This window comes from Lactuca virosa, chromosome 6 (assembly GCF_052849685.1).
Source record: "Lactuca virosa cultivar CGN04683 chromosome 6, Lactuca_virosa_CGN04683_v6, whole genome shotgun sequence".
Classification (NCBI taxonomy): Eukaryota; Viridiplantae; Streptophyta; class Magnoliopsida; order Asterales; family Asteraceae; genus Lactuca; species Lactuca virosa.
The window spans coordinates 14,755,258-14,771,079 of NC_136431.1; the positions used below are offsets into that span (position 1 = coordinate 14,755,258).

Consider the following 15,822-nt stretch of genomic DNA (forward strand, 5'->3'; position numbering starts at 1 on the left):
ATAGGTCTTTTATGATATTAAGTATTTGGGGATTGATTGATATTTCTCAAAGTCCTCCATAAGGAATGTATAACATCATGTCAATTTTGAAATCAAAAAATTACCTAAAAGGATAATATATTTTTATTTTGTATCTTTGTTGTTTTTTCTTATAAAATATGTCTTTGAACTTGTTGTTTTTATACACATTCAATCCTTATGACCGATTACTCTAGGTTAAGTTTTCAATTTATACATATTTAGTCATTAATGTATTTTTTTTAAAAGTAAGCCTTTGTTGTTTTTGTACACACTTATGACCATTTTTTCTTCATGTTTTTGCTTACGTGACATCCTACAATCATTAATGAGGAGTTTTCATATGTGGCTCATCTAGGCAATGGAATCATGTCTGATTAATAACATTATACTTTTGGTATTAGCAACTGTTATAATACAATACCAACTACATTTAATCCCAATACCAACTTCATTTAATAGCAATATAAACTACGTTACACCAGGTGAAGTAGAAAACGCATTAGCCATAATGATTCCAATACAAATATGAACTAAATTTCACTTCAATACAAAAGATTACAACTTATTTTAACTTTATCATTATTAATTTTTCTTCAACTCATTCACTTCTTTTTTGAGACATAAAACCTCCTCTTTAACAACTGCAAACTCATATTTAAAATTCGAGGTCAATTTGACATGTTCTTCATTTACCTATTGCCAAAATTTGCAATTTTATTTGGTTTTTTTCAGTAACAAAAAACAAATTCTAAGAAGGTAAGAAAGAAGGTCAATTTGAAAAAAAAACAAAAAACTCATTTACTGAAAAATGGTTAAAATCGACATACCAAAAAATTAAAGAAAACTCTAAACTTTTTTACAAGGAGTTCTTTTCTCAGGTAAGTGCAAGTTGAGTTAGGAGGAAGCAATCACAAATAATATTGTTGTCTGCTATGGAGATAGATGAATCGAAACCGAATACATTTTCTTTTTGAAGAAAATTAGAACATCAATATTATTTAACCAATTCATGAATTAGACTACTGATATAAGTGGGAGACGCGTCATAAGGATTGAGTGTGTAAAAAAAACAAGGACCTACTTTGCAAAAAAAAAAAATTAAAGTCTAAATATGTAAAATTAAGAACTTAACCTGAAGTAGTGGATCATAAGGACTGAATGTATACAAAACAAGTTCAATAACTTATTTTACAAGAAAAAATAAACAATAAGGACTAAACATATACAAAATGAGAACTATATTACATTTATAGGTAACTTTCCCTTTTAAAATCTCATAGACACGTGACATATGGAAAATCTTAAAAAAAATTGTATTTACACAAATAATAAACATTTAGTAAAATTCATGAATAGACAAGTAAAAGCATTTATAATTCCAACATTTATTCAATTCTTTATGTGAGTTTTGTCTAATGATTTTTTAGACGACTCGGTGTGGGTCGAGTGTCGTTTTGGTGACGTGGACAACCTTTAACGGCGTTACCATAGGGGAACACCGCCCCCTTCCCGTTATGTGGTCTTCAGTCGTGATGACAATGAACTGCAACATGAAGAATATCAAATCAAATTTCGATGTTGACTTCGATTTTGATCATATTAATCGGCATTTATCAATCGTTTGTTGTATGTAATTTTGACCATATTAGCAAGAATAAGGTTTGACGAAGATGATTTTTATGAGGGAGCGACGCAAGAACAAAGATAGGTTGGAGAAGACAATTAGAAGAGTAAATATATTTAGGTTAAAATGAGATTGAGTCTCTTACAATTGCTTGGTTTTTATATATATATGCTTGTACATTATTTTTTTAAAATTAGGCTACGATGATCTTTTCTATAGTTATATGTTAATAAAAATCATAAATGACTACTGTTTTAATTAATTTTGTTTTTATAAATATAAAAAATTAAATAAAAAAAAATGATGACATGAAGTGTTATAACTAGTTGCTAATTTTCTCAATTTAATGTTATAACACCATATTGACATGACATATACGGTGATAACTTTTAATACCCTTTAATTAGTTGCTTATACCCACTAGTCAGGTCTCATTAATAGTTTTTATGAGGGTAATAGTCGTTCACATGCCTATTAACTCTTTAATGATTTAAAAAAGGGGAAAATACTAATCTAGCCAAATATACTAATTATCTATGTAAAATTAGCTAAGAAAAAAACACATTACCCAAAACTAACCCACAAAATAGTAGATAAGTTAGGGTTGACTACGGTCAGACTACTGTTTTGTGGCCCGTCTACTGTTTTGTGGCCCATTGGCCCATAGTATATAATGTCTTATTTTTCAATTTAGGTTAATTTTTTCTCATTTTCTATTCCATTGTCTACTATTTTCTCTCAATAGAGCACCCGAAAAACAATGAGATACGTCCATTTTTAAACAAAATTTTCCCGTATTGTAGATTAGGAGTAGTTTTTGTATATGGGATAACTTTTTTTTTGAAAAAAACCGAATAAAAATTAAAACCGTAGGTTTCTTACGAAACCTAAGGTGTACAAGTCCACAATGCACAAAACTATAGCTTTTTAACCCAAAACCGTAGACTTCAATCTAAAACTGTAGTTTTTATTAAAAAAAAAAACGTAGATTTAACCCAAAACCGTAAGCTACGATTTGAGAAACCGTATTTTATAGAGAGAAAACCGTAGGTTATAAAAAAACCTACGGTTTTATATCTTCAAATGATTTGTTTTTTATTTTTTTATTTTTTTATACTAAACATGAAACATTAGACGAATTAGCGAAACCGTAGACGATTCTAAAACCTACGGTTTCGTGGGCTATTTTGGAACAATTCCTAATTTTTGGCTAAAAATGGTTAATTACTTTCTTAATTTTACTAGATTAGTATTTAGCCCTTTAAAAAAAATTACTTATACCCTTAGGGGGTGTTTGACTTATCTTTTGAGAGGCCAAAAGTCATTTTAAGAAAAAATAAAAGGCAAAAAATGTTTGGTAAAAACATTTTAAAAGCTGCTTTTGGATTTTGGATATAAGGAAAACTGACTTTTTGGAAAAGTCAGGAAAACCTCATTTTTTGCAACTTTTCCAAAAAGGACTTTTGACATCTCAAAAGATAAGCCAATCACCCCTAAATATATATATTCAAAGTACATTTATTTTAAATAGAAATTTACCTTTATCCTTGTGATACACAACTTGCCAACTTGGTCCTACCGAACTAAGTCTAAGGTTTTTTTACTTTTTTATTTTTAATAATGTTTGCATAAAAGGTGATAGCTTGATTGATTGATGAAGGTTTGAAAAGGCAGCGAACAAAGAAAACCGTATGAGCGCCACCTCCACCTCAATTCCATCCCTTTCCCAATCCCTCTCTTCTCTTCTATCTTCATATCGCAACATAATATGCAGGAATAGCAGATACAAATGCTATTCAATACCAGTCTTCTTTGTTAATTTCGAAATCATCAAAAAGAAAACCCATTCCATGCCAATCTTGTGATCAATTTCATGCAACCCACTCCGCACTCTCCAGATCCCTTGTTCTAAATACAAGAACATACATATATACGTACACAATTGCTTGTTTTTGTTGATGTTCATCTAAGATACCCAAAGGAAGGTTAGGCTTATTAGCACTATCTACGTGAATTTCAAGTTATTGCATGTCAATTTCCATTTCTCGGACTGGGTTACGATTTTTGCATAAAAGTTATGAAAAAATATTGTTTCTTTAATGTGGGTATTGCATTTTAAATAACTTTTGATGGAGTAGGAGGTGCAGGTTGTATTTCAATTTCTACCACAAGTGATCACTTTCTTTGTATGAATCAGCAAACGAATTAAAGATTTCTGCTGCTTTGGTTTGTACATTAACATGAGTAGGTTATCAATCTAATTTCTAAACCGTTGTATCTGTTCCTTTTTCTTAAAATGATTGTTCTTCAGATATACAAAAAGAAAGAAAGAAAGACATATCATTTGAAACCACCATCGACTATTGAAAAAACCATAAGTACCATGACTCTTTTGCATTTACATCTCCACAATATGTCAGTTGTTAAAGTATCTTTTTTCACAAGATGTAGAGTTCTCTTACTAGAACTATGGTTGGGTACAACTAAAACTAGATAAGTTTCTTTAAAAAGTTGAGAACTTTTGAGAAGTCAAGTGTGTTTGTTTGATTCTTGAGACTTATAGGTGAATTTTGAATTCTGATAAAAAAAAATTCGTAGATTCTACTGGTAAATTTCTACTACATTTGATGCAGTGAGAGATGGTTGCTTTTGGGAAAAAGTTAAAAGACAGACAAATCGAAGAATGGCAAGGGTACTTTGCATTTTCCCCTCATCTTTTTATAGTGTAGAAAAGTGTGAGTTAAACAATATGCTCGATAGTATCTCAAGGGGCACTTATTGAAACTTCATTCTATGTTATATATGGCGACTTAACAGATATTACATCAACTACAAACTTATGAAGAAAAAAGTTAAACAATATGCTCGACAGATTGAAACCGGAGGTATTGAACGTAGATACGTTCTCAAAGACTTCTCAAGAATGCTCGATATCCAGGTACACTAACTTTTGTTCAAATCTTTTTAGTTTTTAATGTACTTTATGTGTGATTTATGTATATGTAATGGATGTAGATTGAAAAAGTTGTTCTCTTTTTACTGGAACAACAAGGGATTCTTTCTAGCAGGATAGCCAAGTTTGGAGAACAACAAGAAACTCTTCAAATCGAGCTTGATTTAGTCAAAATAGCTGCTTTGAGAGAAGGTTATAGAGACATTGGAAGAGATCTACTAAAGCTTCTGTTTTTCGTTGAGATAAATGCAATTGGACTTCGTAAGATCCTTAAAAAGTTTGATAAACGTTTAGGCTACGGATTTACTGATTACTATGTTAAAACACGAGCGAATCATCCTTATTCCCAGCTTCAACAAGTCTTCAAGCATGTGGTAATTTGCGCTCTTTTATATTTATTTACTTCTTTTTGAAAGAATTCTAACAAAATTTTCAGGGTTTAGGGGCTGTGGTAGGGGCCATATCTCGAAATCTAGCAGAACTTGAAGATCGTCAGGGGAGTTACTTATCGATTTATGATCAACCTACTCGCCCTCTTCAGGTCCTCCCAACTTTTATCTAGTTCTTTCAAATTTTCGCCTTTAATTTGTCTCATAAAAATCCCAATTGTAGGATCCTGTAATCGACGCAATAAGAGCAGCTGTAGACAGATTATCTTACTCGACAAATTTTCTTACTTTTCTCGGGCAACATGCTCTTATCATGCACGAAGAACTACCAATGCCTACAGAGGAAAACCCCGATGATGAAAGATACAATTTCATGTCACTTTTCATGAATTTGGTGAATACATTTCTTTATATGGTGAATACGTATATCATCGTCCCAACAGCAGATGACTACTCCATGAGCCTAGGAGCTGCAGCAACTGTTTGTGGGGTTGTGATTGGTGCCATGGCTGTTGCTCAAATCTTTTCTTCAATCTATTTTAGCGCGTGGTCAAACAAATCGTATTTCAAACCTTTAGTCTTTAGCAGCATCCTTCTTTTTATAGGAAACGTAATGTATGCATTGGCTTATGATTTCAACTCCATATCAGTGCTTCTACTCGGTCGTTTGTTTTGTGGGTATGTAATTAATGTATGTCTCTTGAAAATTTAAACAAAATATTGACTTTTTCGTTGACTTCGCAGTCTTGGGTCTGCTAGAGCAGTGAACCGAAGGTACATCAGTGATTGTGTCCCACTCAAGATCCGAATGCAGGCTTCAGCAGGTTTCGTTAGTGCGAGTGCTCTTGGAATGGCTTGTGGGCCCGCTCTTGCGGGTTTACTACAAGTGAAATTCAAGATTTATATGATTCATATTAACCAAAACACATTACCTGGTTGGGTTATGGCTGTTGCATGGCTTTTATATCTTATATGGCTTTCGATTTCTTTTAGAGAACCTGATCGTCTTTCTCACAAGGATCTTGTCCATGCACGTATGTTTAATTCCATCTTTTTAGTTTGAATGTTTTATTTTTATTGTTTATGGTGTTGGAATTAATTTGGATCTTTATGATAGGTCAAGTGGGGAGTGATGCCCTTGAGAAAGGTGCAACACAGCCATTATTAAGTTCAGAGGCACACCAAGATGGTGAAGATGATGATCAAGAATGTGACATGAGTGAGGAACTATCAGAAGACTCACATGCACCCGTTAGTTCCCTAAAGGCAGCATATAAGTTACTCACACCTTCTGTAAAGGTTTGTTTTTTCACTAGTTAAACATGCGAATTGTAATGATCATTTCTTCAAGAATTTTTTTTACGATGAATATATTTCAGGTCCAATTGTTGATATATTTTATGCTAAAGTACGCAATGGAGATCTTGTTGGCAGAATCTAGTGTCATAACTTCATACTACTTTCACTGGACTACTGGTAAAGTTTCAATATTTCTTGTGTGCCTCGGCCTAACTGTTCTTCCTGTAAATATTATCATCGGAAGCAATATCAGCAACATTTTTGAGGACAGGTATATACATTTCATTAATCATGTATATATGATGTACCCTTTTCTTATCAAAACTTCAACATCAAAAGATTTCTTTTTTCCATTTTATGGTTCAGACAAATATTACTAGCATCCGAAATCATGGTTTTTTTGGGAATTCTCGCAAGTTTTAACGTAATAATTCCTTACACCGTGACTCAGTATGTCTTGTCAGGACTCGTGATGTTTGTTTCTGCCGAAGTTTTGGAAGGTAATTCTTTTATTTTTGTGATTATATATTATGAAACATATAATGGTATATATACTAGCTTTTCTGCCATTGTTTCTTGATACTTTAGGTGTGAATCTATCGCTTCTTTCTCGTGTGATGTCATCAAGGCTATCCCGTGGGACTTATAATGGTGGATTATTGTCCACTGAAGCTGGAACAATCGCGCGAGTGATTGCAGATGCTACAATAACGTTAGGAGGGTATGCGGGGGAGAGTAGACTCTTGAATGTCACTTTACTACCTTCTCTTGCGATCTGCATATTGACGATTATTTGCACGTGTTTGACCTACAATTCACAATACTGATTGATATATATTATCTTGATGTCCTGGAGTTTGAATCACGTACGTAAAAGGCCGATTGAGTATTTGTAATGTATTTTGTTATTTATATGTAACAAGCTTTAGTCATGGGAGCCCTATACGGTTGAGAGGTTGAGTTGCATAATTTCATAAAGGAGAATTTCTACCCCCACTAGACGGCCTTGGAATGGATTAGATACGTTTCAGATGTTGTTGTTTATCATTTATATGTAATGAGTTTTAGATGTGAAGATGGGATTTTTATATATTTTTTTATTTGTAAATTTTCTGGGTCACTGTTTATAAAATTGAATTATTTTATAATTCAATAAATCATTTTTGGATTTGAATTTGTTTGCAGCTGTTGTATGTGTGCATGTGTATTTGGGACAAAATAGTTGGCATGTATGTTTGTATAGTGTACAAGCTTGTTAAGTTATTTTATTGATTTTATTCACTAGTACAGAACGTATTTAATAGTGCGATGACTTTTTTTTTTGGTGCGGTGAGAGCCTAAAACCGTACCATTAAAACATTTTCGCATTAATAAACTAAGAAACCGCACCGGTTAAAGCATTTGTTGGAGCGGTTTTCTTATATCGATATTAAAAGACATCAAAAACGCATTATTTGATGCGTTAGCTCGAAACCGCACTATTAAACACATTTATATAAATAAAAACCGCCTCAAAAAATGATATGGTAACCGCATCATTTGTTTATTCTTTCCCTCTAAAATTTCATTCTAATTTTTCATTTCCCCCAAACTTTTGATTTTCTAACAAACCAAAATTTTCATTTTCCCTCCTGACTCTTCGATCTAATAAACGCATCATTGAAGAATGGGAATCGCATCATAAAAGCACCTGTACCTTTATTGTGTGAGTGTTTTTCCCCCTTTGCAAACAAAACAAAACACATAAATTCTGTTCTTCTTCCTTACGTTCTTTTTTTTTCTACTTCACGTTCGGTGGTGTCAAGTTGCTTAAGATGGAACAAGGGTGGCGGATCAGAAATCTGTAGGCGATGGTGGTGCTTGGATGGTTCTCGGCAAAGGCAGGGGGTTGTGGTGATGTTCTCGGTGGTTAGTGATGGAGATGACAGGTACATAGATAAACCAACTTCTTTTCTTCTTCCTTTTCTTTTTCTGATTGACTTTTGGTGGCGTCGGGCTGTGTAAGGTGGAATAATGGTGGTGAATCGGAAGTATGTAGGAGATGATGACGCATGGATGGTTCTCGGCAAAAGGTAGGTGCTCTATGGTAGGTGTTCTCGGTGATTAGTGGTATAGATGGCAGGTGGTCGGAGGTGGCGAGATGGTGAACCGAAGGTGAAGCAGATCGACTCAATTTAAAGATGCTCTACGGTGGTTAATGGTGGAAAAAATGGTGCCTTGGTGATTGATGTGTTCTCGACAACAAACAGGTATCTGAAATGATTGTGGTTTCGGTGGGTGTTTGATCTGGTCTAGATGGCATCTGGCCTGATAGCTTCAAGGAGGATGGATTTGCCCTCCCACCATACAAATGGAACTGCAACGAGCACCGTTGATCGGAAGTTTATGCACCAGAACAAAATCTATTTTTTGGTGCGAATGTGGGAGGTTTTTTTTTTGGTATTGCATCTTTATTTGGAGCGGTTTTTATTGTTTTTTGGTGCGATTTGTATTATCCCAATATTGTTTTTTTGGAGCGGTTTTGGTTATTTTTTGGAGCGGTTTTGTAACCGCATCATCAAATAAGGGTATTTTCTAATGCGATATTTTTTGGTGCGGTTCAATAACCGCACTAATAAATCATTTTAACCGCATCAAATGCTTTCTGTACTAGTGATTTTTCTTCTTTTACGGTTAATGAAATTAGTAACATTTTTTTCTCCACATTGGGATATATATATATATATATATATATATATATATATATATATATATATATATATATATATATATATATATATATATATATATATATATATATATATATATATATATATAGGTTCTATGGAAAACAAAAAGCTCTAAAAATCATAAAAATGCATAAAAAAAATACTTAGAGATCACAAAACTTTTTTTTGAATTTTTTTATGAAAAAATCGCATGTTTTTTAAATAAATTCAGGAACCTTACACCTCCTCAAATGGAAGTTTCTAGGTCCTGATGATTCTTGACTAATCTAGACTCTTCTTTATTATATACATGGCCTTTACAAGACTCTAGAATATGATATACTTGTCTATGATGCTCTAAAAATCTCTAGGTCGTCCCGATATTATCCAAATCGCTCTTGTATGATCTAGCGTGTTCTAGATCGTTACAAAGTCTTCCGGGTCGTTCTAGCTTCGTCTAGTGCCTTCGTGATTATTCCAAATCGTTCTCCTTTGTTCCACAGACATCTATAATATTCTAGCATCTTTCAGGGTCCCGTAGAGCATTCTTGATCTCTCCGGAGACTTCTTGAGTATACTTGATCGTTCCGGAGTTCTCTAGACGATGGTGGAATTTTCCAGAAACTTGGTCTGTGACAAGTAGCCATGATTTCCACCACCACCACCACCGCCGCCGCCGCCACCACCACCGCCACCACCACCACCACCACCACCAAGATGTGAATAACCATGCAAACCCGCTTGACAACATCGACGTCTTTTATTATCTCCAGTTGATGTGCTGGTTAACCACACACGCTACAACAATAATGATAATTTATAATTTGTACCATCATTCAACTTTATAGTCTCAAATTAGTGTTCCGGTTAGCCACACATGCTCCACTAACGACATATAAAGAATGATGTGTATTTTCATGGATTAGCATACAATTTCTCATTTTTCCTAAAGTAACTAGAGTGAGATTTTAAATAAGACTCTAGTACTTTATATCATTATACTTTTAATGAGGCTATGTCTTATCGAACCCGTTCTGCTAACAACCTGATAGGTTTTATAGGTTACAAAAATTATGTGCTTGCGGAATTTCACTTAACAATTAAGGGCACATGCAACCTTAAGTATCTATATCATACACTTTGAATGCAACATACTATGAACAAAAAAACTAACATGAACCCTAATTGAAAACCTAGTATAATCAAAAACAAAAGAATTAGGGTTACATACCTTTGATTTGTTGTAGTAAACAAATCACTTCAATCTTTCCTTTAAAGAGCTTGGAAAGCTAGTACCAAAAATATGATGTCTCTAATGGCTCACACCCAAACCCTAGAACTAGAAGACAATTAAGGAGAAAGGAGGAGAGGAAAATTTCATTCCTAAGGCTTATGGGAAGTGCAGAACGAAATTAAGATCATAAAGGGGTCCTATTTATAGTTTAGGTAACCAAACAAGATTTGAATAGATTTAACCCTAATCTAAATCATTTTCTTATATGCATCCACGAGGCTTCTGGAAACTCGAAGGAGGCTCCCAAAATCGTCCACCCCTTGGATGGTTCTAGAATTGTTTCTTTTGTTCAACTATTGAACAATTACAATTCGCCCCTTTCACCTTTAATTAATTACAAATAATCCCAAATTATATCCAGATTAATTCCGATTGATCATTACTTAATTCCAATTGATTTCTTATTAATTAATTAACCTTATAAATTAACAAATCAATTGTTTAACTATTAATCTCATATTAATTTATTAAGCACATAATAAATTAATAAATCAACTATCTATTTCCAATTTTCAAATCGAAGGTTTCTATGATATTTCATATGCATTCTCCAAGTGTGTGAAATTTATTTGCATCTAAATGATTTAAAATGGTTACATTAGCTCTATTACATCTATTTAAAACGATTGGGTTTAACGATTAATGATCTAATTTTATAATTGTCACACATTGCTTCCATCGCCCTTCGACAACCACCTGTCATGCCCAGTGACGAATCTAGAACCCAAAACCACGTGGTTCCTTATGTAAGTGAAACCGAAAAAATAAGAGAGTAAATAATACTAGTGGCAGGATAGTGCCTGGAGGAGGGGCGGTGTTGGGCCGGTAGCGATGGTTGGACGGCGAACGACAGATGGGTGGAAGCGATCATCAGGACGACATCGTATGATGCTTCAAGGATGTTGATCAATATTGTCTCAACCTAAGCGACGTTTCATATTTCAAGCATTTTTTTTGCTATTTTATCCTTTTTTGTTTAATTTTAAATGGACTGGACTTTTGTCTAATTATTACATTGTAAGTGGATCGAAGCATTGAGCTATTTTAAGTGGATTGAAATATAAAATATAGGGTTTATACACTTTGATCCATTTTTCTTTTTAGCAAATTTTATAAGGTAGGTCTTTGAAAATTTATTAGGTAGTTCCCCTTTTTTTATGCACAATTTATACTATTTTTTTATAAAAATAGGACCCACCTTCACAAAGCATAGATACGCCCATGGTCATACCCTTTATAAAATTGAAAATCATCCAACAAGGTAGTCAAATCAGAGAATTGTCTAGACTCACGCCCCCTTCTAAGATGTCTCGACCATCCTCATTAACAATCTTTCCTCCACTAGACAATCCTTCTTCCTATCAATTGTATAGAGGTTAGGATAAACCTCTTTAAGAATGTTTTATCACTACCAACAACCTTATTAAGCTAGCCAACAAGACGTGCCTTTTCAAACCTAATGTCAATTTAAGAAATAGTGGACTATACACCTTCTATGCTCTTTTTTGAAACAGCCTTCCCATCTTTTTTTTGGAACAAGCATGACGTCGGGCAATATTGGTCGCGATAACGTTTTTTATCGGTGAAATGGGTCGCTTCTGAGGATCACATCGAGGAGTAGCTGGTCGCGATCTTTTTCACCAAGCAAGTGCAAATTGCAAGTTGGATTTCACCGGTGAACTTGGCTGATGGCCTTGCCATGACTTTCACTTGGTCATAACAACCTCGATATCGTTGTTGCTCGTCCACCTGCGGGGTGCCTATGGTGCATCAGTCCCACCCTTCCCATCAATTATCTTAATATTTTGAATCGCCCATATGGGTGAAAACTAACTATCAATGCTATTCACATATGGCACACAAATTTATTGTTGTCAAACAAAATCGATTAATTGCAACACTTAATCGGTGATGACTTCAATAAACTTGGAATTAATATAAGCCGAATGCTTTATAGAAGGTGGGTGCGGGAGATAAAAACACTGTTTTAATTTGGCTCGACGGACACATGTATAATTGACATTTGCATTTCTAGCATGTTTTGTGGTTCATTGATCAAGACAAACGAATTGGGTATAAAGCGTCTCTTCATAAATGTATATTTGTAGGTTTTGAGTTGTCACGTTTCTTGGATTTTCTTGAGAATTATCGGAATTTTCAGTGTTCAAGAATGTTAAAAGATAATGCAGATATGGATGTGTTATTGGTGAACAACATTCAAACATAAAAAAACAGGAAATCTTTGTACTTTGTATTATTTGCTAACTAAAAACCGTTAAGATTCTTGGATTTCGCCTCCATAAAAACCCTATCCATCATTGCATCTTTCTGTTGTGCCCCTAACACACTCACGCTTATACATTAAAAAAATACACACACAAACACACAAAGTTAAACTAAAACATGGGTTCTTCAAGATGGTGGAGAAAAATGGCTACTGGTCTCTCTGCATTGCTTCTTTGTCTTGGGTTTTGCTTTGGACGTGGAGGTAACTCCTTTTTACGTGGTGAAATACAAAATTTAAAGACTTTTAGCTAGCCCCCTTCTAAATTTTTATTTTAATAAAGGTATTTCATACGATCAATATATATGAAATCATACAACAACTTTGATAAATTATAATCAATTTTCTAAAATTCAATTCCACTTCTTATGTTTCTTAGCTAGCTCGATCCCTGTATCAGTTTCTCCACTTCTTATGCACCTACCGATCTTCCTCGATCATATTATTTCACATATTTGGAAATGTGCATTGATTCTAGCAAAACTACTTTAAAGAAGAGTAGATGCACCTCTTTCATTCTTTTCTTTATCATCAAAGATACTTAGGAAACGTTAGTTAAAACATGAAAGATGTGAATTTAAAGAAAAAGGTCTACAGGTTGTTTTCTAATTTTTTTTATAGAAAATAAATAAAGAGAATATCTGTATTGAAACTATTGATGATTTACTAATTATGTAATTAATTATTTTCTCACATAAAGACACAGGCTTCCCTTTTATACACCAATCAACAGCAGCTCCGATGGTGTCATACTACGATTACATTATCGTCGGCGGAGGCACCGCCGGCTGCCCGTTAGCTGCTACTCTCTCTCAAACCTACTCCGTACTCGTCCTCGAACGCGGTGGCTCCCCATTCCGGAACCCCAACATCACCCACTTATCAAGATTTGGAGCAGCACTCTCCGACCTCTCCCCCAAATCCCCTTCTCAACGCTTTGTCTCAGAGGACGGCGTCATCAACGCCAGGGCCCGGGTGCTCGGCGGCGGAACATCCCTCAACGCCGGATTCTACACACGTGCCGGCTCACCATACATCGCCAAGGCCGGTTGGGATGCCAAATTGGTGAACGAGTCGTACCGATGGGTTGAAAAAGTGGTGGCGTTTCAGCCGCCGTTGAGACAGTGGCAGTCGGCGGTGAGAAATAGTTTGCTGGAGATCGGAATACGGCCTTACAATGGCTACACGCTTGACCATTTGTACGGAACAAAAGTTGGTGGCACCATTTTTGATGGATATGGGCGGCGGCATACGTCTGCTCACTTGCTCCGTTATGCGAACCCTTCAGGGATCACTGTTTTCCTCCATGCACCTGTTCAGAAAATACTATTTACAACAGAAGGTGAGCGTCTCTTGTTGTAAATCATGCATTAAAAACAGTACATTCATGACCCTTATCGTAATTTTATATACATGCAGGAAAACCAAGGCCAACAGCAGATGGGGTGATCTTCACAGACGCAAGTGGGCTTAATCACTGGGCTTATTTAAGAAGAGGTCCTAATAGTGAAGTGATAGTTTGTTCTGGGGCACTAGGAAGCCCACAACTTTTAATGTTGAGTGGGTTGGGCCCAAAGAGACACCTTCAGGCCCATAACATATCTGTGGTATTGGATCAGCCATTGGTGGGCCAAGGGATGTCTGATAACCCGATGAATGCGGTTTTTGTCCCCTCTCCTAGACCCGTTGAGGTGTCTCTCATCCAAGTCGTTGGTATCACTCACAATGGAAGTTATATCGAGGGTGCTAGTGGTGAAAACTTTGGTACTGATCAAACTCAAAGCACTCGAGATTTTGGGATGTTTTCTCCAAAGGTATATATAACTCTTTGTTAAAAATTTCATTACTGTTTCTTTTTTTACTTAATGAGCTAAGTTGACCACTTAATGTCAATAACTACGTATGGTTGTTTTTTTTTTTTACTTAATCTTGACACGACGACTTAATATGGTAAGCCAAAAAAAAAATCCAACATAATATATCAAGTCACTAACTTTTTGCCCATTTTGGTTTTTTTTTTCACCACCCAACTTCTCTCGCAAAAGAAATGAAGAATATTTGTTAAAATTGATGATATTGAGAAATTTTCTCATGTGCAAAAAAAATTGTCGTTTAATCACGTTCAAACTGTTTATTTAGTCCAAAATGTACATCGATACCCATACAGTTGAAATAATTTTTTTTTGTATTTCCAGATCGGACAATTCTCAACTTTGCCTCCAAAACAAAGAACACAAAAGGCGTTAGATAGGGCAATACAGGCAATGAGGTTCCTCCCACGAAGTGCATTCGTGGGTGGGTTTATCTTGGAGAAGATTATGGGCCCACTCTCAAGAGGCCATCTTCAGCTTCGAACTAAAAACCCAAATGACAATCCTGCAGTCACATTCAATTACTTTAAAGATCGTGGAGACTTAGAAAGATGTGTTCAAGGGATCAAAATGATTGAGAAGGTGATTGAATCGAGATCATTTTCAAGATTTCGCTATAATTATCTCCCAATCTCAAGCCTTCTAAACATGACAGCTAATGCACCTGTTAACATGTTGCCTAAACATGCAAATGCATCGAGGTCTTTAGAACAGTTTTGTAGAGATACAGTGATGACTATATGGCATTACCATGGAGGATGTCATGTGGGGAAAGTGGTAGATCGTGATTATAAGGTTATTGGTGTTGATGCTCTTAGGGTTATCGATGGATCAACTTTTGATTATTCTCCAGGAACTAATCCTCAAGCTACTGTAATGATGCTCGGAAGATACATGGGTGTTAAAATGTTGCGCGAGAGGTATGCAAAAAATGAAACTTATTCATGATTGTGTACATATTATTCTTTGATGGACAAACAAAAAAAACATTTGTTCTTCAAACACTTGATTTCTTTGAGCAATTAGTTTAGGGTTTTGTAAATACTTACAATTATATATTATAAAATTCTTCTGTATATTAGTTTAGATACATGCATGCATGCTTATTACAAAAGTTTTAAAGAATAATTTACCTACATATGTGTCTAATAGGATTTGGTTGAACAAGTTTGGCGTTGACATGTCAAATATGGTTACATTTACTTTCAAAATTAAATAATCAATATATTAAAAATAATAGCCAACCATACAAGAGGTTATAATTTGTAAATAGTTGCTTAAGCTGTAGGTAGTTTTTAATTTTTTTTTATTTTTTGCTGCTAATTTGATCATCTCATATATAGTTATCTTCATTTTAACCATTTTTTTCCAATACAAAT

The 15,822-nt window shown here is 34.6% G+C and overlaps 2 protein-coding genes across 2 annotated transcripts; both read left to right on the forward strand.

Moving 5' to 3' along the window:
- The first annotated feature begins 3,325 nt into the window (after positions 1 to 3,325).
- LOC145118487 (SPX domain-containing membrane protein At4g22990-like) lies at positions 3,326 to 7,460 on the forward strand. The gene is made up of 11 exons (XM_079054193.1): positions 3,326 to 3,630; positions 4,279 to 4,337; positions 4,463 to 4,583; positions 4,661 to 4,972; positions 5,035 to 5,139; positions 5,211 to 5,665; positions 5,732 to 6,021; positions 6,105 to 6,286; positions 6,367 to 6,557; positions 6,653 to 6,786; positions 6,875 to 7,460. Exons 2-11 carry the CDS (start codon positions 4,285 to 4,287, stop codon positions 7,111 to 7,113), a joined length of 2,082 nt encoding a protein of 693 aa, XP_078910319.1. The 5' UTR covers positions 3,326 to 3,630; positions 4,279 to 4,284; the 3' UTR covers positions 7,114 to 7,460.
- A 5,231-nt stretch (positions 7,461 to 12,691) lies between these two features.
- On the forward strand, positions 12,692 to 15,468 carry LOC145121341 (protein HOTHEAD-like). The gene is made up of 4 exons (XM_079057104.1): positions 12,692 to 12,776; positions 13,267 to 13,914; positions 13,992 to 14,386; positions 14,768 to 15,468. Exons 1-4 carry the CDS (start codon positions 12,692 to 12,694, stop codon positions 15,389 to 15,391), a joined length of 1,752 nt encoding a protein of 583 aa, XP_078913230.1. The 3' UTR covers positions 15,392 to 15,468.
- The last annotated feature ends 354 nt before the right edge of the window (positions 15,469 to 15,822 follow it).

What these genes read in the sequence shown, in the direction of transcription:
- LOC145118487 (XM_079054193.1), top strand. Translation starts at nt 4,285, where the DNA reads ATGGTTGCTTTTGGGAAAAAGTTAAAAGACAGACAAATCGAAGAATGG. An exon ending in CAAGGATCTTGTCCATGCAC is followed by an intron (nt 6,022 to 6,104) that starts GTATGTTTAATT and finishes TCTTTATGATAG; the next exon opens with GTCAAGTGGGGAGTGATGCC. An exon ending in AGCAACATTTTTGAGGACAG is followed by an intron (nt 6,558 to 6,652) that starts GTATATACATTT and finishes TTTATGGTTCAG; the next exon opens with ACAAATATTACTAGCATCCG.
- LOC145121341 (XM_079057104.1), top strand. Translation starts at nt 12,692, where the DNA reads ATGGGTTCTTCAAGATGGTGGAGAAAAATGGCTACTGGTCTCTCTGCA. An exon ending in AATACTATTTACAACAGAAG is followed by an intron (nt 13,915 to 13,991) that starts GTGAGCGTCTCT and finishes ATATACATGCAG; the next exon opens with GAAAACCAAGGCCAACAGCA. An exon ending in TTGGGATGTTTTCTCCAAAG is followed by an intron (nt 14,387 to 14,767) that starts GTATATATAACT and finishes TTGTATTTCCAG; the next exon opens with ATCGGACAATTCTCAACTTT.